This window comes from Rhyacophila brunnea, unplaced genomic scaffold (genome assembly GCF_057557595.1).
Source record: "Rhyacophila brunnea isolate RB1 unplaced genomic scaffold, BYU_Rbru_1.0 scaffold_10, whole genome shotgun sequence".
Taxonomy (NCBI): Eukaryota; Metazoa; Arthropoda; class Insecta; order Trichoptera; family Rhyacophilidae; genus Rhyacophila; species Rhyacophila brunnea.
Window position 1 is genome coordinate 1,016,584 of NW_028232752.1, and position 24,216 is coordinate 1,040,799.

Below are 24,216 nucleotides of genomic sequence, written 5' to 3' on the forward strand. Positions count from 1 at the left end.
AAACTTTTTCGCTACGATCGGAATGACGTTCATCAGATATTATGCCAATCTATAATATTATGTTCGTGTTTCATTTCACTCTTCAGGTGGGTTTTCAATGCGATGACGAGTTTGATTATTGATTATCGATATTCAAACATTATATAGACATACATTATTTCTCTTCATCGTGATATTATGACACACAATTTTATTAGGCTTGCAACAGTCTAACGACATTATTAAATAGTAATGTAATGATACACATGTTTATGTAATAAGTTAATTAAAAAGATATAAGACAGTATCACTGCAAATACAATATTTAATTAAATAAATCATTCATATAATATGAAGTACAGAAGAGTAACGAATATATTACAATACATACAAGAGCAGTACAAAACATTTTAGAATATTACCATTGAATAAACAAACAAAATGGATGATAAAAGAAACGCTTCAACCACTAGAACAGTCCGTGAGCCACAAAAATTATTGTTTGCTTTTTTCTTTGATATTAAATTCCCCAATCGAGTGACCGAAGACTGCTTGAAATAATCCCAAATTTTGTTAGAAAGGTGCGGAATTAACAGCAAACATGATTATTTCACATGTATTTCCTCACATTTTAGACATTGCCGTAAATCTGTCAAGTCTATTATTTTTGGTTGACACTAATGTTGGAATCTGAACAGCAAGGATTCAAATCAATAAACAACATTTTAATTAAGTAGACTGACAATTAGGGCGCTCATAATAGCATTTTACTCATTTGTAATCACGATTAATGAGATGTCTATGTCCATTTCCATGTCAGATGTTGACAGTGACCCAACAAAGGAACTCGGTGAAGCCAAATTTTATGCGTCTAACAGCGATTCTGAGTAATGCCCAGATACAAAAAGTCGACAACTATTTTTGAGTACATTTTACAGAAACGAATCAATAATTTGGGAAGATTTAATCCAGAAGGAGCTGAAAAGTGGCTGATGAAGAAATGTGAGTGTTTTATTTACACAATATAATATTAAATGTAAGTCATAAAAGGGGCAACATTTTGGACATACATAATAGAGGTATTTTCTATTTTATTACTATTATTTAAATTGAATTACAATCTGGGATTACTTGCCACGATTGTGATCATGGCTGTCGATAATATGGTGTTTGATAAATTTTATAATTAACATATTGCCATAAACGGAATAGAAGTATTTGAAAATCTGAATTAAACAGGAATGATTCAAGAAACAATATAATATATATATAAAAAAAAAAATACAACTAAAGCTAGATTTTTGTCGAGTACAAACTTTAATAAATAAATCTTTGAAAAACATACAAAATATCTTTGTCAAAATAAAATCATGCGAACAATGAACAATTAACAATAGTTTAAATATTTGGTTTCGCTCTGAGACCCAAATCAAAACAAAAACTTTCTCGGTAAACCGTTTCCATCAGAATACGAGTGATGTGTCAACTAGAAAAACATTTATATAAGCCTTGTCTTTCACATGCAATTATACAACTAAACGTAGGTTATAAACGTTTTTTCTGCACACCGTATCACTTTCGTGCCATCTTAGGAACCGTTGAATCCATATAATTTTTTAAAAATATATTAGTGCAAAGTCTTCATATCCAATTTCATTGGAGATACTTTTGATTGCTGATGTTTGTGGTCGTTTGATTCACCAAACCTCGCGGTACGTACGCACGCACCGTCCACCTCTACACCAGGTTGTACTCTTTCAGATTTGACTGAAGAATTGTGTCCTTCACTGCGGCAAACACAAATCTGATGTTCTCCGTGTCTGCGGGCATTCAAAATGCATATTAGTCATCACATATCATGACAATATTCAACATGTCTGTAAAATTTTATTAACTCTTTATTCTTCCACATAGTTACAATAAATTTCAACAGCCATAAATTCTAATACAAATATTTTCAATAGTGGTAACACTGTTTTAGGCTGCAATGTCTTTGGTTTCTATCTGTTTCATAAATAATTATTTCATTGGTTATATTATTATGTTAATAATGATTTTAATGTTGTGCTTAGAAAAAACATTCCTATTATACATACCAGTTAAGTTGTATTTGTAATTTTATTCAACACTTCAATGTTTACAATTATTTTATGGTATTACTATATTTTATGTGGTCATTAAAATGTTAATTTCGGAGATATGAAAAAACAAGGTAGGTATCATGACATATACCTTTTAAGTGTATAGATTATTTAGGCTAAGCTTGCAAAGATACCCCAAATTCCTTATTTTTGACCTTCACACAGCACTCTGGCTCTTACTTTACCTGCGATACTACAAGGTTCTAATTTTTTTTTTTTGAGAAAACAAACCTAACAGTGAAATAGTATTTTAAGCTGCCTCATTGTTATTTTTGTTTTTCCAAAAATAAACACTTAGAACCTTGTACCGTAAAAACCCCTAACTTCACCTAAATCAATTAAACACTAGAAACTCATGTTTTTACTATCACACCACTTTAAGCCACTAAGGCGATTTCAAAGATAATATTCGTCCTGTCACCACAAAATTTTCAAACAGCCATGTTTGTGTTAGTACCGTTTTTTCGAGTCCAGTTTGAAGAGATTTTTTCGGAATACCTATGAACTTTTGCTGATTTCTACGAATCTTGTAAAGGTAGGTTCTTCGTATTTTTAATATAATAGTCTGCTTGCCAAATGTAACATGCGATTTCCAACATTTATAATAAAACATCAATTATTTGAGTATGCAATGTCAGGCTATGTTTTGTGAACTACTTGTTCCTACACTTCCCCTGGCTTAAGGGTTGTCACAAAAAATGCTATTCTTGAAATAGATATGTTTTTAGACTAAATACTATTCATCACTTTGAATCACCACTTAACAATTTTTCTTATATTTCCTTTATTAAAAATTTACTATCTAAATCAATACATAAAAATGATACTATAATGCTTTGGGTTTTTATCAGCCCTAGCGTAAATTGGTAGGTTGTATGAAACGGTCATTGAAGTGATTCCTATCTTTAAAATATGTCAAATTGTCTCTAGCATAAGACCTAAATTTTCCTAAGGTCATTTTTAATAGATTTCGTGAGTATCTATAGACAATAATTTTTTACTGGACCTACTAAAACACATTAGGCGAAGTTAGGGGATCGTGCCGTAACTTCGACTATATAAAAAATAGTGATTTATTGTATTAGTATTAAAAGGGTGTTACTTCAATATAAATAAACACTATCATTGTGCATTACATAAGGTCTCTTAAGACTTCATATTGGTGGCAAAACGACTTTCTGTTAAAAAAAACCGGGTAAAGTTAAGGGGTTTGACGGTAGTTCTGCACTCCCATACTGTTAATCCTGATCTTAATAAAATGACATCACTGAGAATGAAAATAGAAGTAGAAATTTCCCACCATACAACAATATATTTGTCGCATTCACCATTCGATGTCCTGTTATGTTATTTGAACATTTCCACCACCATTATTAAATTAAAAAAGCAATAGTTATGTCATTAGTACGAAAGCTTCATGTTTTATTAGGTTATATTTTACATATCTTACCTTTTCTAAATGTCTTATGTCCTACTAGATGAGATATTAGCTACCATTCATTATTAGTTTCGAAGCATACATTATCTTTAGATTGTAAAGAAACATAATCACTAATAATATCTCCATGTTATTTTCATTTAATCCCATAGTTTGCATATTACCACTTATGTTTTAAAGAGACTAAAATCTAACAAGTAAGCCACACTGGAATACTCTATGGACTATTTTCCATGCAGGTTCAATGGTGAACGTATTTGTACATTAATTGAACTTGGCTGGCAATACACTGAACCCTCAATTAACAAAAATTTTGTTCCTCAAGTTGTCAGTAAATCAAATTATGTAGAATAATTTTTGAAATCTGTTATAGCGAAATTCTATTTCAGTAGCATCCGTTAACCAAGAGTTAAGTGTACTATAATGCCATATTAACAGGTCCTTACTCACTCAGAACATTGGTTTTGTTTATCTTAAAAAATATTGCCATGGCATAAACTGTTAATAAATAATTCTTTAATGTGGAATAAGCATTATAATGAAGGTATTATTTGCAAAGTCACCTGCACTTTTTATCATTTTAGAATTATTAAGAATATTGATTACTTTCCCACTATCAAATCCTTTCATAATTGCTAATAGCAAAATTTGGTTAAAATCGAGGCCCACATGCCCTGCTAAAAAGATGCCCAATATCTATCTGACGCGTCTGATTACAAAAAATATCAATTCAATATTAGTGGTAAATGACATTTTTCGTAGTTGGTTGGTTATAACATCGGTTTCTTTTACTCTATCGTATTTTCTATTGAAATTAGAACAATATACCCACTTCTATTAGCTGGTAAACCCTTTTGCAATAAATATAAAAAAATATAATTGGATTAATAGATTTTAAAACATCTTTGGTGTTTTAAAGGTTATAGATCAGTTTATGTTGTTAGACACTATGTCGCGTCATTTTAATTTGATTCTCTTTGAATTTGTAATTCATCATCAACCGTCTAGGTTCGGTCTTCGGAATAAAAGCTAATGGAGGAAACTGAATTTGCAACTATATCTAAATTGAACTGTTATTGAAATATTATTAATTACATTAATATCTTACCATTCCATCGTTAAACACCATTTTTAATGCTTTATTTCGTCTCTGTTCTGGCAGAACACACTAACTGGAGAATACTATTTTAGAGTAATTTGACTTTGAAGTTGTTAAAATGGTCTATCATGTGAGTTTATTAAGTAATAGTAAAAAGGATGACTTTAAAATAAAGACTGTTTAATTATTAAGAGGGTTTCCAGACGGTAAAGTTTGAAATAAGGAACATTTTGGTATAACTAACTCAATATGCCATTTTTTCGAATTAGTGTCTTCTGCCAGAACAGTGACGATTTATAAGTGACAAATTTATTGAAATCTATATTGCCTCACAAGCACAGAAAGGGTCTGTATGTACATTTGAAATATATATTAGAACTCATTGGCTCAAGTCAACGTACAATTTCACTGCAAAACTGTAGATCTTGTCCTCATAACACATTTATATACAATTAATTGGTATTAACCATTTTACCTAATCGTAGATACCTCCTTTTGTGTATAGTACAGTGGCACAACTAGTGTTATGGCTTAGTCATAGGCACACATTGATTAAATATATTAAAATGTATTTTAATTAGGCAACTATAAACATGCAACCTTTATGTTACTGTTTTTAATATATTGACATTTATCCAACAAAAATATAAAATAATATAAAATAATTTATTTATGAAAAAGCAGCTTAGTGTATAGGTTAATAGCAGACATATTGTACTGCAGTAATGGATGATGGAGGTAGGCTGTGGAAGTGCATAACCAATCAAATGGTAGAGAGATTTGACAAAAATAATGCACACTTTGTCAGTTCATACTTCTATGTTTTCATTGATCCAAGACAAATTGCAGGTGGTTTTTAAAATCCGATTAAGCCCTGCCGAAACCAAACCACAAATGATAAAAAATATTCTTCCAACTATAAAATATCTGAAATTATGTATGATTTAATGGCATAATTTTATGAATAAAATAACATTTTATAACATCTATAATGGTTCACTTTAGGCAAGGTTTAAATGAATTTTTAAAACTAACCGATCCCAACAATTTGAATTCTTAGTTCAATGAAAACAAATAAGTATGACTGACAAAGTTTAGTGTGATTTAGTGATGTCAAATGTCCAGTCTATATCCACAGTTCGAGTGCTTAAAGTCAGACAACGTTATCTACAAAAAATGTTTTTTTTTTTTTTTGAGATAACGTTATTTTACATTTACGGCTACATGATAGCCAAACAACATTATGTCAATTTTTTCTAATTTCTTATTAAATCGTCAGTAAAGTTTAACGCTAACTACATAAGTAACCCTTGTTTTCATATTTTTTAAAAACTAGACCTATAAATTTTAACATCATCATAAGCAAGATAAATGTACAATACACAATAAATTATAAAATATTAACATTAGGTTTTAAATAAACATTTCCCTTGTTGAGTAACAAGAATCTAAAATAACGATTTTTGGCTCTCCTGTAAAGTTGCACTTTTGTAGATAGTGTTGTTTGACACTAAGCCCTCGAGTTGTACTAATACAAAAGACGTGTAGTTTTGATTAAATTAAGTAATTAACAGATATATTTTAATTGTTCTAAAAAAACTATTATGTTTAAATTTAAGTTATTTTAATAGTCTGACATGAAATGACATTTACATTTAATCTGTTTGCAGAATATTGACAGATGAAAACTCCGATGCAGTAGACAGTTTAAGTGTAATTCAAATTACTAAATGTTGTCACTCGTTTGAAAAATAATTGTCATTATAATATGAATTCAACCGATTGTTTATTTAATTTTGGTTGAGGATAAGTCTGATTTCTGGCGATGAACTGTTATTCGATAACCTGTATGTGATGATATGCAAATGTTAAATAACAAATACTCACCTAGATTCGTAATCAATTAAGGCGCACAACATTCAGAAAAAAAAATAAAAAAGGAGAAAGAAATCAAAAACACAATGAACACATATGATAAAATTTTATTAAACATGCATATTGAACAGAACCAACATAAAAAAAACAAATTGTATGTAATATGGACATAAACAGTATAATTTAAAAAAAAATCATTGATGTTTCCAAAGTAGGTATGTAGGTGAGTGAATATTCGAGGGTTTAAGAATTGGTAATCTTTTGTATACAGAACTATAAGAAGTACTTGCAAGTGTCTAATTTCTTATAGTATTATAATATGTAGGTAAAAATCTTATACATATAAATAAGTAGGTACTTATTTTTTATAGATAGGTATAAAAATCAATCAATTTTAAACCGGGTATGGAAAAATTTTAAAAAGATTTATTGAAAGAATTTTGACATTAAATAGAAGGAGCCTAATACATTATTCCCACAGAACGGATAATAAATAGAATTCTGATAGGCTAATACCAATACTAGTTTTGAATGTGTGTCCTACGAAAATGAACCACACATTATAGATGTGCAATAGTGTGTGTAATACACAAATATTAAATAAGCGTCAATGCATAAACCGAGAGCAGTTGTCAGTATGCAACGTATGACGTATTCTTGACACGTGTTTAAATTTATCCTGTATTCTTCTTTACTCGAGATCGGTTGCCTGCTTCTCCTTACCTGTTAGGTATTTCAGTTCCCTGGTTATTTCTGTTATGACATTTGAAATTATCTTGCAAATGCGTGAGGCATGGTTAATTTGGTAAACACCACAAATAATAACAACGCAGAATTATTGCCATTCCGATTTTCTAATTCACATAATATGGTGGCCATTTCTTATGTTCATTATGATCACTCACTCGAGAGTGCAGTTAGTTACAAACGGTTTTACACAAGTTTTACAACTAAATAATAATGCTGAAATATAGTATTACTGTCTGTTTATAGGCCTTGCAAATTGGCAAATAAATGTCATAGCATTAGTGTGAAGTTCTTCACAAATGAACCCGCAATACGAATTCATTTGTAGCTAACTTAATCAGTAGACCAGTGGTCATTTTTTTGTTTCAACTTTATACATTTAGGCTCCATCTGTATATAATTAGGGTTTTAACATAATACATATGTGTTTAAACTGAAATGTGAACCTTATCAATAGGTGGGGTGGTCACAAAAAATTAATTACATGTGACAACGCGATATTGATTGACAATAAATATACTATCTTAAGCTAAATTAAACTCTTTTAAGGCAGTTTGCATGATTGTGTCTTTCACAGCGCAGAATACCAGTTTGATGTTTTCAGTGTCTGTGTTTTTATTTACATGACAAAATTGTGGGAAAAATATATATTATAATCCATCAAGTGACATGTGATCCCAGGCGAGAAAGCATAAAAGGAAATTAAATATATAAAAAAAAAAAAAAAAACAACATCCAAACACATAAACATTAATAAATTATTGATGTGAAAAAAAATAAGTAATTAAAACAATAAAATAAATTATTAATTCAGTGAAATCTTATGGCCAAATTACGTGAAGTCAGACAAGCAGATGCACGCTGACCGCTGTGAGCGATTGTCAATTTTAAATAATTATCACACAATGGTTCAGAAACCAAATCAACAATCAGCGAGCATCGCGTCATTTAATATAATTTGAACATTACATTACATCACTTCAATTATAACTAAAATTGATGTCATTTAGAAAATTAACCAAATGAAATGTAGTGTCGTTAATAATTATTTAACGGTCCAATTATTGCTTTTATCTTTAATAAAAATGAATAAAAATTACTTACATGCAGAATCCCAGTTGCATACACTTATCGAGAAAATAATAATATAATATTATGAAATAAAAAAAGCAATCAGCCTACTGACTTACAAAGCAATTATCCTACAAAGCATTAGTAAACATTATACCAGAGATAAGAAATATATTTATTTTATAAACTATCAAGTGTGCCATATTTAATATATATTTAATAATAAAATGTTAAAGCTCTTTGAAATTGTACATTTAATTAAGTTATACACTCCTTTCATGAAAACGTTTGCTTTTTTTATTAGCGGTAATATGACTATTCACAGAAATGGTGACATCACCTGGTCAATAATTGGTTCAGTCAAGAAAGTATTATCAATTAAGGTAGAGACCGAAAAGTTTAACGTGAGGGCTGGCGGCGGCGCTCGTATTGTTTTCGATTTCAAAGTATTGTGAGAGTATTACCAGGATTGGAAGATATTAATTCCAACTTCCTTAAATAGATATTATATATTTTTGCAAATTTCAAGTGTGTTTTGTATCTTTCATCGCGGAAACTCTTTCAATAACGTTGTTGAAGGGCCGAATGAGCTTATTTTGTCGTTTTTCTTCTTCACAGTAGGAGATCAGATAGATGACTTCTGTCACTTTTCAAAACTTTTGCCATTATTAACACGTCTAAATGACTGATACCACGCAGTTATAAGAAACATCAAATGCTTTCAAGGTGAGGTGAATGAATACTGAAACGCGAGGAGGGGATTCTAGTTCTTCAAGCCACCGCACATCAACCAAGTCTAACTTTGGGGCAGTTTTTTTTATGACAATGTTAGCCAAAGTTACTCAGATCAATATTAAGGTTAGTAGATCAATAGTAACTTAGGAGTGAAAATAGGCATTTACTGTTACCAACATTGGTATCAAATAAAATGCATTTAAAAGCTCAGATTCGATTATTTATAATATGTAGTAATGTATAATATTGTAATTGGTAAAATAATTATATTTCTTTTCGCATAAATAACCATCAGCCATTATTGAAGGAGGTAGAGTGACAGCGGCGCGCCCCATGCACATAATTAAAGTAGAATTGTCGTTACCTGTGGCACATGTAAAGTGCGAGTATATAATTTTCTCACTGTCCGGGTTGAGGTCAACGAACATCCGCAGGATGAATTCACGAGCTGCGATCGCATCACGCTGGGGACCTACAGCACAAACGTTTGCCAACAATCTACATTCAACAAATACTCGACGAGGACAACCGAGAGCCGTTATGAAAACTGGATACGCTCCGGAGATATACATACATGTTCACCTGGTCATAATATTATTAATCATACAATTGTTCAATAGCACCCACTGTTCAGCGAAGGCTACAAAGCCCACATTTTGTTCCATGGCTTATGGGTTTGGAACACTCAATTCAACATGTAGAAATAATAACCAGGTGAAGATGAATTTTTTTTCCCACAGGTAAGTAACGGCTTTTAAGAAAACATCTCTAGCATACAAAACACTTCATAAATTGTTGTCTTGGTGGCGAACACACTTATTTCATCACAAATGTACAAATATTTAAATAAAATTGTTTGAACAAACGACTTTAAAACCACCATATTGTATGGTAGTGAGAGATACACACAAACTCAGTGCAACTTCAACTTGTTGACTCTGTTAATTTAGTTGAGATTCAACAAAACACATCTAACTTAATATTATATTGACGCAAACAGCATCAACATGACATTTTTCATTATAAGAACGGCTTTTCATACTTGCAACAAAATTGTAAGAAGATAGGAGGAAGGAAAGATTCTTCTAGCATTGCGGCTCACGACAAAATCACTTTGTAACAGTGTAAGTGTCATTTGAAAGTAACAATACTAACACCTAAATGAGTCGCCTGCACTGCAATAAGAATCAGAGACCATTCTACTCAGCATGAATTTCTTTGCCATAGTATTCAATCATTTTTGGCTGTAGTTTAAACGGCTGCAGCATCAGCTTGCCAGATTGCACAGAACAGAAAATGACGATGAACAGCAATTGTAATAACATTTTTTTTAGTTGCAAAAGATTAAGAAATTTCATTCCAGAAACTGAAACACTGCATCGGTATAATTCTAACTGATGGCTATACCTAATATTTACGTCAAATTTTACCTAAGCCTATATGAATTCACTGTTTCTTTGTTTGATGATAGCGTTTCGTATATAGACGTCGATCCAGTATAAATATTTTGACAGGTTGGTTTTTTTGATGTATTAACGACGGATTGAATCATGTCTGCGTGTACGGGTGAGAATGCAATTTTGTTGGGAGTCCTGCCTAATTTCTGTGACCTAAAAGTGTTTTGATATTTATTTCTTGAATATTATATAGAAAGACGTGTTTTGTTTTTTCTCGGACATCTACAAAATATGGAATAGGTCGTTCACCACCAAGTAAATCAAAAAATATGTAACTAGATAAATTGAGGGGCTTGGGAGTAAATAATGTTAAGTGACAAATAATGTTCGAACAAAGATAAGGACTGGCCAATGATTTAAAAAATAAAATCTGGTTCCATCAAAGAATTTTGACTATAAATAGGAGCCTTACACGTTATTTCTGTTACAACGTTTGAAATTATTTACCAAACGCGTGAAGCATGGTTAAGTTGGTAAACACCACAAATAATAATGTCGCTGAATTGCCATTTCAAATTTCTTATTCACATTATATGGCAGCCATTTTTTATGTTAATTGTGGTTACTTACTCGAGTGCAGTTATAAACAGTTTACAGGATTGTTCAATGAAATAATAATTCCAAAGTATAGTATCATTGGCTGCTTATTTACTCATCGTGACGGATTGTCTTTTTATACGTCCTGTAAACTGGCAAATAAATGTCTAGCGCGTGAAGTTCTTTACAAATGAACCCGCTATGCAAAACTATTTGCAGCTAACGTAATCAATGGACCAATGGTCATTTTTTTACTTCAATTTCATCTGTGTTTCAAAAGAAAAATACGATGACCGATTTTTTTAGCAGAATTAGTATGTTGTATTTTTGTTTGAACATTTGTCATACGAATTATTAATTACCTACAGTAAAAATTACAATAAATATTATCAGTATAGGGTATCTAGCGTACTGAAAACGAAAACACTTTAACGGTATTGATTACAGTGTAGAAAATCTAGCGAATCCTTTTGTCAATGACAAGCGAACCTGTAGCCGCCGTGAAATGAGAATAACACATCCGATCCGAGTCGGGGTTCTGCGAAAGGTAAATCTGTAGGATGAATTCTCTTGCGGGCTTATCGTCCAACTTCGGTCCTGGTCAGTCGCGGAAACAGTCAAGAAAACACTCGGTCAATTAATATAACGACTCCATGTTAGCGCCGGTACACCATCTCTGTCGATACTCATGTCAAGTGATAAATGATGACACAGAATTATCACTCAATACACTATAGTATACAGCTGGTAATGCACCATTCTTCCGTAACATTTTGATCAAGGATAAAATTGATCGAATATCTGCAACTTAACCGGTTCTATGCCTTCAGCGAGTTTTCTTGCTCTATGAGGCCGTTTTCGACAGGCCTCACATACAAATTTTAAACTCAAATTACTAGCAACAGTTGATTGATATGCATAATCTAAAAAATTAAACACACAGTGACATCTGTTTGAATAATTATGAAATACTAAGCCACAAATTATCGATATTACAGCAATTTCAGTAAAAGCTTCGTTCTAGATTCAACGTGTCGTTAAAAATCTGCGACCTGTCAGATACTGCCGTAGTAATATCATGAGGCATAGAAAAGGTTAAGAGCACTTGGAGTCTAGATGTACATTTTTAGAAGCGGGGAACTAGACCAATATAATAACAGTAGTCAGAATACGTATTTCACTCCCATTACAAGATGCCGTCAAGAAAGGGAGCTGTGGTATCATCGTAAATTTTAATTAAATGCCTCATCGTTTTAGGCAAATTTGCTATAAACAGGCACGCCCACGAGTGGTTACGTATCCTAACCTAAAAGGTTGAGCAAGTGGCTAACATCAATTTCTAGTAAAAAACAAAAATCTGTACAGCCTCCAATCTGTGGATGCCCATATGATCCTCTTAGGATCGAACATGGTAATGTAATCATTTATAGTGGCTGATATATCACAAACATCTACGGAATTAAAAATGCCTTTGTTGTTTCATGTATATCTCTGCCACATATGCATCTTTAACATTCTTTTACACCTTCAGGATAATGGCAATTTAAGTTTCTTCCAGAAGACAAACTATTCAGTTGTGTTGGAAGACAGTCTATAATACTGCTGATATTGAAAATCCTACGCCACTTCAAAGAGTACAACAATAATAATAATACTCTCAAAGTGAACGCAAAGTATGTCAGTATTGTGGATATTGTTCACTATCAGTTGGCATCACTGGAAGCAGACGATAAATATAGTGAGCGGTATCCAAAAATCTGCAGTAAATTTGTAGAGACCGCATTTATTAAAATCTCTATATAGCAATCAGGTCAAAGGTCAGAAACAACACAGAGACTCCGAATGGATGGATCAAATTAAGAATGGCATAGGCTTTTCACTGACAATGGGCCATGTGTGCTAGCAAACGTCTGGAGGGATGACGCCAAGCCATGGAGAAGATTGTCGGACACACCAAATTATTTTGGACACGATTCTCAGTCATGAAATCCTAACGAAGAAGAACCTCTATATACAGATATGGTGAATAACTCTAAGATGAATGACAGTTTAAAAAAGAGCCACGAGTCATTTTTTTGTATTCAGCATTCTTTGAAATAATAAAATTACGAAAATGTGACATCTAGACTTTCAGCTTCTACGAGAAAATGATTCTGCATAGTTATAACTCCTCTATTCAGATAAAATGGTGGTTGCTTATAATAAAAATATAGTTTTTGTGAGTATTGTTACCATCGTATTCAGGGAAGTAGTCCACAAGGTGCGAGTACATAATCTTTTCTTCGAGTAGATCTTTCTTGTTTAAGAAGAGAATTACTGATGAGTGCTGGAACCAGGGGTATGTAATAATGGTTTTGAACAGAGCCTTCGATTCTTCCATTCGATTCTGGGAACACACAAAAAAATTAGACCAACAATTACACAATTTTAACCCATAGTGAATTTAAACATCAGCACAATAAAATTATAGTTAACTTTTAAACACTACAACATGCCATGAGGCCAAATTACAAGGATGAATTAATTACAGAAACACCTGAGGTTTGAGAAAATCATATAAATGTATTGTATACCTATTGGGAATCAAATCTAGAGCCCCGGACGAGAAGAAAGTGGCTGACGCATTTAACTATACGGGTCGTCGTTAATATATAATTTATAACAGCCTTACAAATAAACCTATTAGAAAAAATCTTCTGACTGGGTAGGATTCAAACCCACGTCTACTGTATGTTGGCTGAGTGGTTTACTAATTAAACTACCGACTTAACTCTTGTCTGTGCCACGAAGAATGTTTTACAAAAATCTTGTGTATAATTCAGTCAACCCTTATAATTAATTCTATAATTAATAATTCAACCAAGATATAGGTACAGTATTTTAGGGTCAAATAAATATATAATCTTCAATTAGATACATAATAAAAACTGTTCAAAAACACTGCCAATTATATCTCCAAAGTGTTGTTAGTTTTAACTGTAGAAATGCGTGTTTATGCGTGTTTCTGTGCATGGACTTGACAATAATTAATTGCACAGTTGTCGTATTGTGGTTATTATTCAGAATTGATCAGATCACACCGTTATATGACTTCATTAAAAAAAACAGCTTAAAATATTGTAAGGTTATGCAGATAAAATCTTTTTGATAGATTCAACATTTACTTGTGATGATCATATTTGAATACGTGTATTAAATAAGGCTCTACGTACCAAAAAGTAGTATTGCCTGTAGTTACAAAATACCGAGTCATTGCAGTAAAATTTCATGAAGCAGACCTTTTGAAAAATGTAGTTTTACAGTGTGAAGCAATCACGGCAGCTTCTATAATTTTAGGTATTTAGAACTCGCAAGTGTCAACACACCATCGTCAGCTATTTTATATTGAATGCCGTTGACCACTGCAGTGCTACTTACACCATTATAAATAAAACACGCCAACGGACTTATAACATCGACAGGTTTAATTATTTTGCTGTATTTTTTTGACTTGCTTGAGGCACTTAGACTATAGTTGAAGTTATTGGCGTTGGTATGTAGAACATTTTTCTATAAAAATGACAGTTTTTATTATTTTGGTACTTAGCGCCTTAATTAATACACGTATTCATTTTATAAAACACTCGGTATTCACCACATATAAAATTGATTTAAAGACAATTGTTTTGTTCACATACTTAGTTTTAATAAATTACTTTGCGATCGAAAAATGAGAATAATTTTTATATGTGGTGAATAAATTTAATAGACTACAGAAAATAAGTTTAAACTCTTAATATTATACAGGTACATAATAAAATGAGAATATATTACCTCGTTTTCAGATTCAAACAGAATTTGGTCATATTCACTGAGCGCCACTAAAAATATGATCGATGTGACATTTTCAAAGCAGTGAATCCACTTCCTTCTTTCTGATCTCTGTCCTCCGACGTCCACCATCCTGTTTCAACATTCACGATTCATTAGTACATTGACACACTTCCATAACATTTACCAAATCTACATTATTTAGGCTTTCTAGGCCGCAGCCTCGGTGATGCGGTGACTGACTCCATGTATATTTAAAATGCGGTTCATTTGATTGAACGACTTTGAAGAAATATAAATAGGTAAGTATCAGAATTTACATGACATATTTACGAATGTCGAATAGGCCAGTTCACTACAAAAGGTGACAATATATAAAAATGACCTGTGAAGTAGCTTTTTAGCACAGATAATAATTTTAACGAAATGGTTTTAATAATTAATAAATGTCTGAAGACTTTTTTCATTCAGATTTGTGGATAATTTAACGTCCAATGCATTGTTTTTAGATAGAGTTTTAACCATGGTTTACAATTTCTTTATCGATTAAATCACTGGTTATCATCAACCAGGTTCAGCCATCCAATTAAGGTTTGCAAAACTTCGAAAAGTCAGAACAAAGCATGTGTGAAAGCACGCTTTCTGTGAACCAAAAGTAAATATCTTGTGTAGATGAATCGTGTGTTTGTTTTTAATCGATTTTTTTTATAACTCTATGAAAGTTATACTTTACATTTTACATATAATTAAAACAACCAACCAATTGTATAAACATTATTAACAACATCCGTATAATATAAATTTCAGTTAGTCAATGTCATGCAGCATGCAAAATAGTATTCATAATTATAATAGATAATATATATACATACATAAAGTTTTAGTAAAGCCAAGCATTATTAGTAAAAATAAAAGCCATGCAAATACAATGTTTCTTTTGGTTACCTCGTTTTCAGTGATTTTCTTGGGGTTGGCAACAATTATAGCGGTGGTGTGACATTCCTTACTACGGATGCTAGGGGTCTTGTATATATTTTGTTTAATAATATAAATTAATATTACCTTTTACTTCAATTTTTATGAAAGCAGTGGGGGACTGGACATTATTAAATATTTAGTACAATACACTGGATAAATATGCTACGGAACAATGTATGAGACATTCCATTGTAAATTAATATTTGACCACAGTTAACGGTGCTGAACAAAGTAAATAAACAGAAAAAATTACCAAAACAACATCAGAACACATTAAAATTGTTCCTACATGGAATCAAATAAATAAAAGAAATTATGTTAGCAATTAAAACAAATTCCCTAAACTACTTTGCGTCATTATTAACTGAAGTTAATATTCACTTAATGGACATTATAAATGTGCCATATTACATTGAGATGACCCGATTCATGATGTAAACACTGTCAGCAATAAACAAATAACCTACCCCGCATACTTCTAGCGCACAAGAAGAAATGGTACCTTAGAACTTCCGAGGTGTTAACTATAATCGATTCTCGGAATATGTTTATGTTTTAACCATTGATATCACTACACATTACGGAGCAAGTTACTAACAATTATTACTAACGGTGGTGGTATAACATGTAAAAACAAATGTTCAAAGTATGAACAGACACTCGGTGTCAAGAACCCATCAGTGTTTGATATACACTAACATAAATTAAAATTTGAACTATTTGTGGCCTGGTCTCCAAGCTTGTACGATTTATGGACGAATAGTACAATTATTGCTATTTGCGATCACTGCTAATATTGACCGTACATGTCCAAGTTATCAACTACTGACATAAGCGAGACAATACTAACACTTTGTGGTCAATTCACTAATATTTTTTTGTTGTATTCTCTCTATAAAAGTAGTGCTAATTGAAAATAATTATTTTTCATACATTGATAACATACCATCTGTTCTACAGTAGATCGCAGTATGTACATTTTATATTGTCGACATATTAGTGTTCAACGATGTTTCGACACTTTAAATATTTGAGAGTTGGGTTTTTTGATGATTGATTCGATTGAATCGCAGCTGCCGTCAGGAATGCAATTTTGTTGACGTTTCCGAGTATAAATAATGTTAGTGTCGTGTTGAATGTCTATGTGCAAGGCGCCTACTAGTTACTAGTCACATATCCTGCGATTAGGCTTTCAAAACAGTAGCGTTTCATCCTTCAAGAGTACGGGGATTGATCATAGTTAGATGCGGGTCGGATGTAAGTATCTACGTGTTCGGTTTGAAGTCGAGGAGGGTTCGAACTGCGGTACATACACCTTTGGCGGGGCGGGGTGTTTGTTAGCGATTACGTACCTAAATATAATGGAGTCGAGATCGAAAGGGTATTCGATAATGCCGGTAGTGGGTGCTCGGGCCCTCAAAATGTCTTGCTCCGTGGGGAGGTAGTCGGCCTGTTCGATTCGCTCCATATCGCTTAAATAGCTGCAACAACATACCATCGCACGCTCGCGTCACAATCATTCCCGGCATGCAATTTATTTTACGAGCCATGCAGCGATAAACGCTTCTCACACATTAGAAAGATACACGAAGACACAGCAATAACCTGATAACACTTTTCCTGTGACAGATACCTACTCAAATATACTAGAAGCATCGTAGATGCATGAACAATAATAATAGTAAAATTCTGACTTGAATATTTACAAAACTCCGTAACAAATATAGCAGTGGCAAAGACTCCGTAAGTAAAGCAAGCAGTTTATATTTTGTTATTTTGACACAAGCCACAGAAGCATTGTAATCATGCATCAGATTGCGGTGATCCCTAGCAATTGCTTGCAGCACTCCAGAAGGCCAATTCTTGAATGAAGCAGTATTGCCGGTTGCACAACCTAAGCGCAAACCTACTACAACGAAGTATATTAAATGTCAACCGGTGGTGTCGGGTACAGTATGCAATTTAGTATACACGCTTTGCCGGTAGAGGCGCTAGTAACTATCCGTTTGACTTTGACATATTAAACGTCAAAAATTTGTACGTAGTGAGCAGGCTGTTATTCTATTTTTTCTATTACCGCTGAAAGTATTATTTTGAATTTAAATTCTCACTTAAATATTTATTGTGATTTTGTAATACAGAAACACACATGTTTGTTTGCAAAATACAACGGAAATTCCGTGTTGTAATATTGTTATATTGTAGACGTAACTAGCCTGTTTAAAGATTAATTGGCTACGTACTTCAACAATGAATGATTTAATCATGCAACGTTAACAGTAAGTACTGATTAAATATGAAGTCATTACCAAAATGGATAAAAATGTTATTTAATTTCTATGACATTCACAAACGATCCGTTTTGGCATGTTTACTTTCTATCTTACTCTAACGCATGGACATGAGGTATAAGCATACTGAATGCTTTCTCACTCGCACGTATTGATGTCGTTCGAAGCTCTACACACTCAATATCTCTTATAAAACTAAAAATTTTACATGCTTCAGTTAAGCGGTGTTTTTTACTGCTTCGTTCGTGAATTGCCCTTCTGTGCGTACTCTGAATTTCAGTGTGAAAAGTAATTGTCACAAATAGTAGGTACAAATAGATTTATTCTTTCACCTGTAAATATTGAAATTACAACATGAGAAACTAGCAACATCTATAAGTAGTAATGCACTGTAAACAATCTGATTGTACGAAATTATTTGTTCAATAATTGGTTCGAAATGTATAAAAACTACTAGCACCGTACTGCGGTGAAATAAAACAAATATTCAGAAATTTGTATACAATATGCTGAAGACTAATATTTGTAGATATTTTCGGGATAAACCGATTAAGTCCTGTTTGATGAACATTTAGGTATGTAGTCTTTACCACTGATAACCGCAAGAGTGTGAAGATATCGTAACAGTAAATTGGATGTCAATCTTTAAATCATGGAATCAGGTTATTACTGTATTTCATTTGTAATAATAAGCAAAAGATTAATAAATCATACAAAATATGTTAAGAGAGAAGAAATAAAGCTACGTCTTTCGTAGATAACTATATTACATCATCGAACAGCACGAGTATCCTAAAAAAAAATGCATGCTGAAAAAAAATTAACTTATTCATGAGTACAATAATAATTCCCATCCACATCGACAAATCCACACTAAAATTAAATGAGACAGAAAGAAAGAATAAAACGTTTTGTTGTGAATCATACATACATTTGATAAAATATTAAAATCGTAACTCACAATCAATTCATGCGCTTGTTCTTTCTTTCATATGTCATAAATAACATTGTGAAATTAATGAAAATTTATCTTTATACGGAAACATAAATTTTACATTTATTTCAAACTGAAAATAAAAACATATAATAAGCAATAAGTAAGTTGTTAATATATGTAACTGAGAACTGCATAATGGCTGCTAAAGTGTATTGAAAGTGTTTTATTTGGCATTGTAATATGTAATAACAGAAGGAGCTTAGAAGTTTTTTTTACAAATAACAATAATCAATTTGCATGAATTCTGAGAGCCTTATCACAATCCCACGATGGCCGAGTGGCTTGAATCCAATCGCACATTGAAAATCGTCATAAATCAAAACTGAGCACAACATGCAACTTTATTTTGTGCGTATAGGCAAGGCCGTGCGAGGACTGTGATGAAAATAGTTAGGAGACTCCATTTGGCAACGTCTGTTTTGCGGATAACTATGACGTCGCATCAACGTATTCGACACGTTGCAGACGAGACGAGTGTAGATGTGCGAGCCGGCTAAGCATCGGCCTATAACATCGCAGGTTCGAATTCTGGGTCTGGCAAATACGCATATTGTTTTTCAGTTTGTGTTGGAGTGAAGAGTATGGACCCAATAGGTTGAGCAAGTGAGCGACATCTATTTCTCGTAAAAACAAATATCTGTTAATACAAACCTCCACCCTGTGGATGCCCATATGATCTTATTAGGATCGGACATGGTAATGCATATCACAATCAAACATGAGTCACACATTGATAACTATGTTTATATTATATATAAAAAACTTAATGTCATGTTTTAAATAATAATATAATCATGGTACTTTAGCAACTAGAGCAATAGAGCGGCTGTCTCTAAAGTCGTGGGTTTGATACACCGGCTGGCAGAATTGCATGTTGTTTTTTCAATGTGTGTTTGGATCCAGTGCAAAGAGATAAGGGTTAGACAAATAGCCGACAGTCATTCCTCACAAAAAAGGCAATTAATATAACCTTAATGTGGAAGTACACACACTCCGCTAAGGAGTGAAACCGTTGTAAGGTTTTTCCAATTAATTTTATATACTAATAACTTTGTATTAGACTGGATGAAAATATGATTGGCCAATTAGACAGTTCAAAGTAAACATGCTAATTATTGATCCATATTGAAAGCAAATAATATGGATTACAAAGCTTGTTTTAATTAATTTTATACTGATGAAATTCAACGATACATCAAAATGCAAGGTATGTTGAATAGGTTATATATATATATTCATATAGTGGCAGCTTGTCGATGACATAAAACAGTATATTTATTTATTAAATAACACTTTGTGTTATTGTTTTGTACTGTTAAAACTGAAAGATTTCAATCTTGGGTACGCTTTATTTTAATTTCACTGGATAACCAATTTGATAGCCGCCATCAAATCGGAAACTGCGCGCCGCATGTGAAACAATATATTATAACCATTTCGACAATAAAACCATGCATAACCGAAATCGTAGAACAGGGCCAATGTTAAATACAGTTCAATACACATTGGCAGGTACTCAAGACAAATAATAAATATGTACACTATATAATAATATGATGAAGAAAAAACAGAGATGCAGAAGAGGCGTAAAGTTGGTGCATAATTTGCAGTCATCCCAAGACGGCAGGTGAAAGGGTTTACCTAAATCGGATTTCTTCCAGGTCAAACGGATATTCTATGATTCCTGTTGTGGGCACCCTGACACGCAGGATGTCTTGCTCGGTGGGCAAATAATTTGTTGCCGCCACACGGTCAATCTCCATCAAGTAACTATAACACACATATTAAGGCTAGCATCGGTCCATTAAATGATTAAACATGATCCGAGTGACGGACAGTAAAGAGTCTTGTATCCGCTGGGGGTCCTGTAGAGATATCAACAGTGAAGGGTTCTATAAGGTGCGCTAAGGTGTGAACTTGTGGTATCCTTCAGTAGGATGTTTCTCATTGGACAGTTACGAACAATATAACTAAACAAAAGCTACTGACACTTGTGATTTTCATGAGCGTGGTCCAGGATGCTCACCTATACCTAAGTCGCTGCGGCCTGTCAAACTAACAAATAATGTGTCCTAACACTTCTAATTATTAGAATATTTAGTATCTATTTATGTTGTCTGCGTCTCGCTGTCCTGTTTTTTAAACTTAGGGTGTGACAACATTAAAAGCAATATATCACGGTAAATAATATTCTATTCACCCCTGGAGGCGTGAGTGTGCGTGCCTGCTTTACATCATTAAGAGGATATTAAATGATTCATACAAAACCTCCACGGTAAAACGTTCCCGTTGCTTCAAAATTTGTGTCTATCCAATGGACACTGGATTTGAGTAAAAGAATATTAATAACAATCTACCTATTATATATTAATATACAGACGGTTCTTGACTTTCTTACAATTTGTTATTTCGTACATTTCTTAAAATATACATTTTTGTCGATAATCCAAAAACTGTAGTGAAGTCACTCCCTGAAATATTTTTCACTTATAAATTTATAAACATGAGTAAGAAACGGAGAAATTGCAGTAACGATACCGACAAAAAGAAATTAGGGACTCTCGTCATACGATTGAGACAGAGATGGACGTCAAATCTTTTGCTTTAATCGGCCGTTCGTACAACCTAAGGCGGTTTACGATGGAAATATGTTTTCAAAGATTGTTTCATGGATTGACAATCAACATCGAAAAGATGTCCCTCTGAGTTTTTCAATTACTGAAGCTAAGGCTCTTAGTTTGCATGAAGATTGGAAGACTCGATTAAAAGAAGATTCCAACATGGAATTACAAGCAAGTAATCATTGGTTTGACATATTTAAACTGAGGTATTCTTTACGTAATATAAAAATCACCGGAGAAACTGCCAGTGCAGATAAACATACTGCAAATGAATTTATTTTCTCATTGTCCAAAATATTTATAATTTGATATTTATTTTTACACTGCTCTACTTTCGTACATCCAACATTATGTACGAAAGTCGAGGACTGTCTGTATTTAGAAATTAAGTTACTGTAATGACTATGGTTTAAGTTTCTGTATTTTTTATTATAATTAACAGTACGGATAAAAAACTTCGTTGCCTAGTTTTGGCAGATAAGAAAAACTAGTAAGTATTTTATAATGCAGTATTGAATATTGTAGTAATTAAAAATTTCAGATCGCTAGATCGTTAGGAAAGTCATTTGATTGAAGTGGTAGCCAGGAAATTGTTAACATAGCGGAGATCTCTTCCAGTGTAGCAATCAGCGATGGTCTGAGTTGGGCCCGCAGTACCACTATTTATTTTAATGTCTATGCAATGTTACAGTAAAAGGTGGTGTGAACTAACTATTTGGCTGAGTCGGTGAGCTGATACTCCCTGCGGCGGTCGTAGCACTCTTGGATACCGGCATCCGCCCACAATCCTTTGATGGCTTCCACAAACGGGCTCTCGAAAGTTGTCACAGTTTCAAAATCGACACTGCGTATCAACTCTGCTCTTTCCTGAAATTCAAATTACACAATATTGAGTACAATCATCCAATCGGAGGGCGGTGAGATAAATTTAAACTCTCTCAAAGTAACTTGGATCAATATGTTAAAATATTCCTTATCAAATGTAAAAATTTAACTTATGGTTGAAATTCATATCATAGATATTATTATGTAGGTAAGTGAAACTGAAAAGAAAGGTTACCAAAGCTAAGAATTCTGCAAATAATTGTGCATTGCAGATCCATTCGTAGCAAGTATCATACTTATACTATGAAATTTATTTGCCAAAGGACTGAGATATAACCACCAAGTCTAAAATAAGTTTTTGAACTATCATCATTTAATTGAAAAACCATGTTCGCAAATAGTATTACGCAAGTAACTAAAGTAAAATGTGAAAACAGACCATTTTCTTCTCTATCTACAACGCATTCGATGCTGCCAACGTACAGAATATCATTTTTTTCTATTGCTACCAATTCAACTAAGTGTACCTATTTAAATCGTGAAAAGTTAAGAGCATACATCAGAAAAACGGCAAATAATTGTCAACAATAGGTGGGATGTAATTTCGCACTTGCTGCCAATGGAGAGCGATAATCGAGCTGTGAGCACGTCAATTTGCTTTGTGATGGCTTCGGAGGAATATATTCTTAAATCGTGTAAAGATGACTAAAAAACGTTATGCATTTACTCAAAAAAAAGAAACATGTCAATGAATATATTATTATTATTACTAATATAACAATAAACATAACATTAAATGGATGCATGTTGAATTTTTATGACAAATTATGTTTTGTTCGTCACGCGCCGTTTGCACAATCTGCGCGTCGTGTAGTCACAATCTTTTTAAACCATGCCTCAGCTGAAGTATAGCCTTAATGTGATTCCTTCTGGGTCTGGATATTGTTGAAACTATTTAGTCTCTTAATTTTTTAATACATAAAACAGTCGTCTAGGGGCCATGTTTATGTAGGAGTTGAACTTTATAATGTAACACCATCGTAATCGGTGTGAAAGATTCTAGCATTGACACGAATAAACTTAATTTATTCAATAATTTCTTTTATTCACTGTGATGTTTCATTATTACCCAATTAATGAGACTTAAAAGAGACTGGTCTACGGAGTCGAGCCTGGACGTTAAAGGAATGGACCATCAGAATACTGGACACCAAGAGACAATCAAATAAACCAGAACAACTTATATGTACGTAGCTACTATCGAGCGCATGGCTCCATGCTTTTGCCCAGAGGTATTAAATAAACTTTTGCCAGCCAACCAGCCTGTAATACAGATTAAGGATTCTCTTGGCTACACGACTTCTGTAAATGGCTCAATGTCCAAGGCGTTAGAGATATGATACAAATGGCCCAGGATAGGTAGATGGCGAAGCAAATAAACTTTGTGTCCGAAAATTTATACGTATGCAGTTCGCCGTATCACACTTCGGTGTGAAATGATGTATCGGAAATATATAGTAGTACATATAATAAAGACCGTCCAACCTCTTTGGGTCGTAATAAAAAACGGTTCTTGTCAGTTTACAGGAAGTCAGCAGCAAACAAATTTTGAAAA

General features: G+C 32.8%; 1 protein-coding gene across 1 annotated transcript in view; it reads right to left on the bottom strand.

Annotated features, from left to right (window-relative positions):
• Positions 1 to 286: 286 nt before the first annotated feature.
• Positions 287 to 24,216, bottom strand: part of LOC147078806 (guanine nucleotide-binding protein G(q) subunit alpha) — a 40,261-nt gene continuing 16,331 nt past the window's right edge. The window contains exons 4-9 of the mRNA XM_085949616.1: positions 22,489 to 22,643; positions 20,797 to 20,925; positions 14,893 to 15,022; positions 13,312 to 13,465; positions 9,450 to 9,557; positions 287 to 1,799 (exon numbers count right to left, since the gene is read on the bottom strand). Coding sequence (XP_085805742.1) covers positions 1,717 to 1,799; positions 9,450 to 9,557; positions 13,312 to 13,465; positions 14,893 to 15,022; positions 20,797 to 20,925; positions 22,489 to 22,643 — 759 coding nt within the window. The 3' untranslated portion in view covers positions 287 to 1,716. The remainder of the gene's footprint in view (positions 1,800 to 9,449; positions 9,558 to 13,311; positions 13,466 to 14,892; positions 15,023 to 20,796; positions 20,926 to 22,488; positions 22,644 to 24,216) is intronic.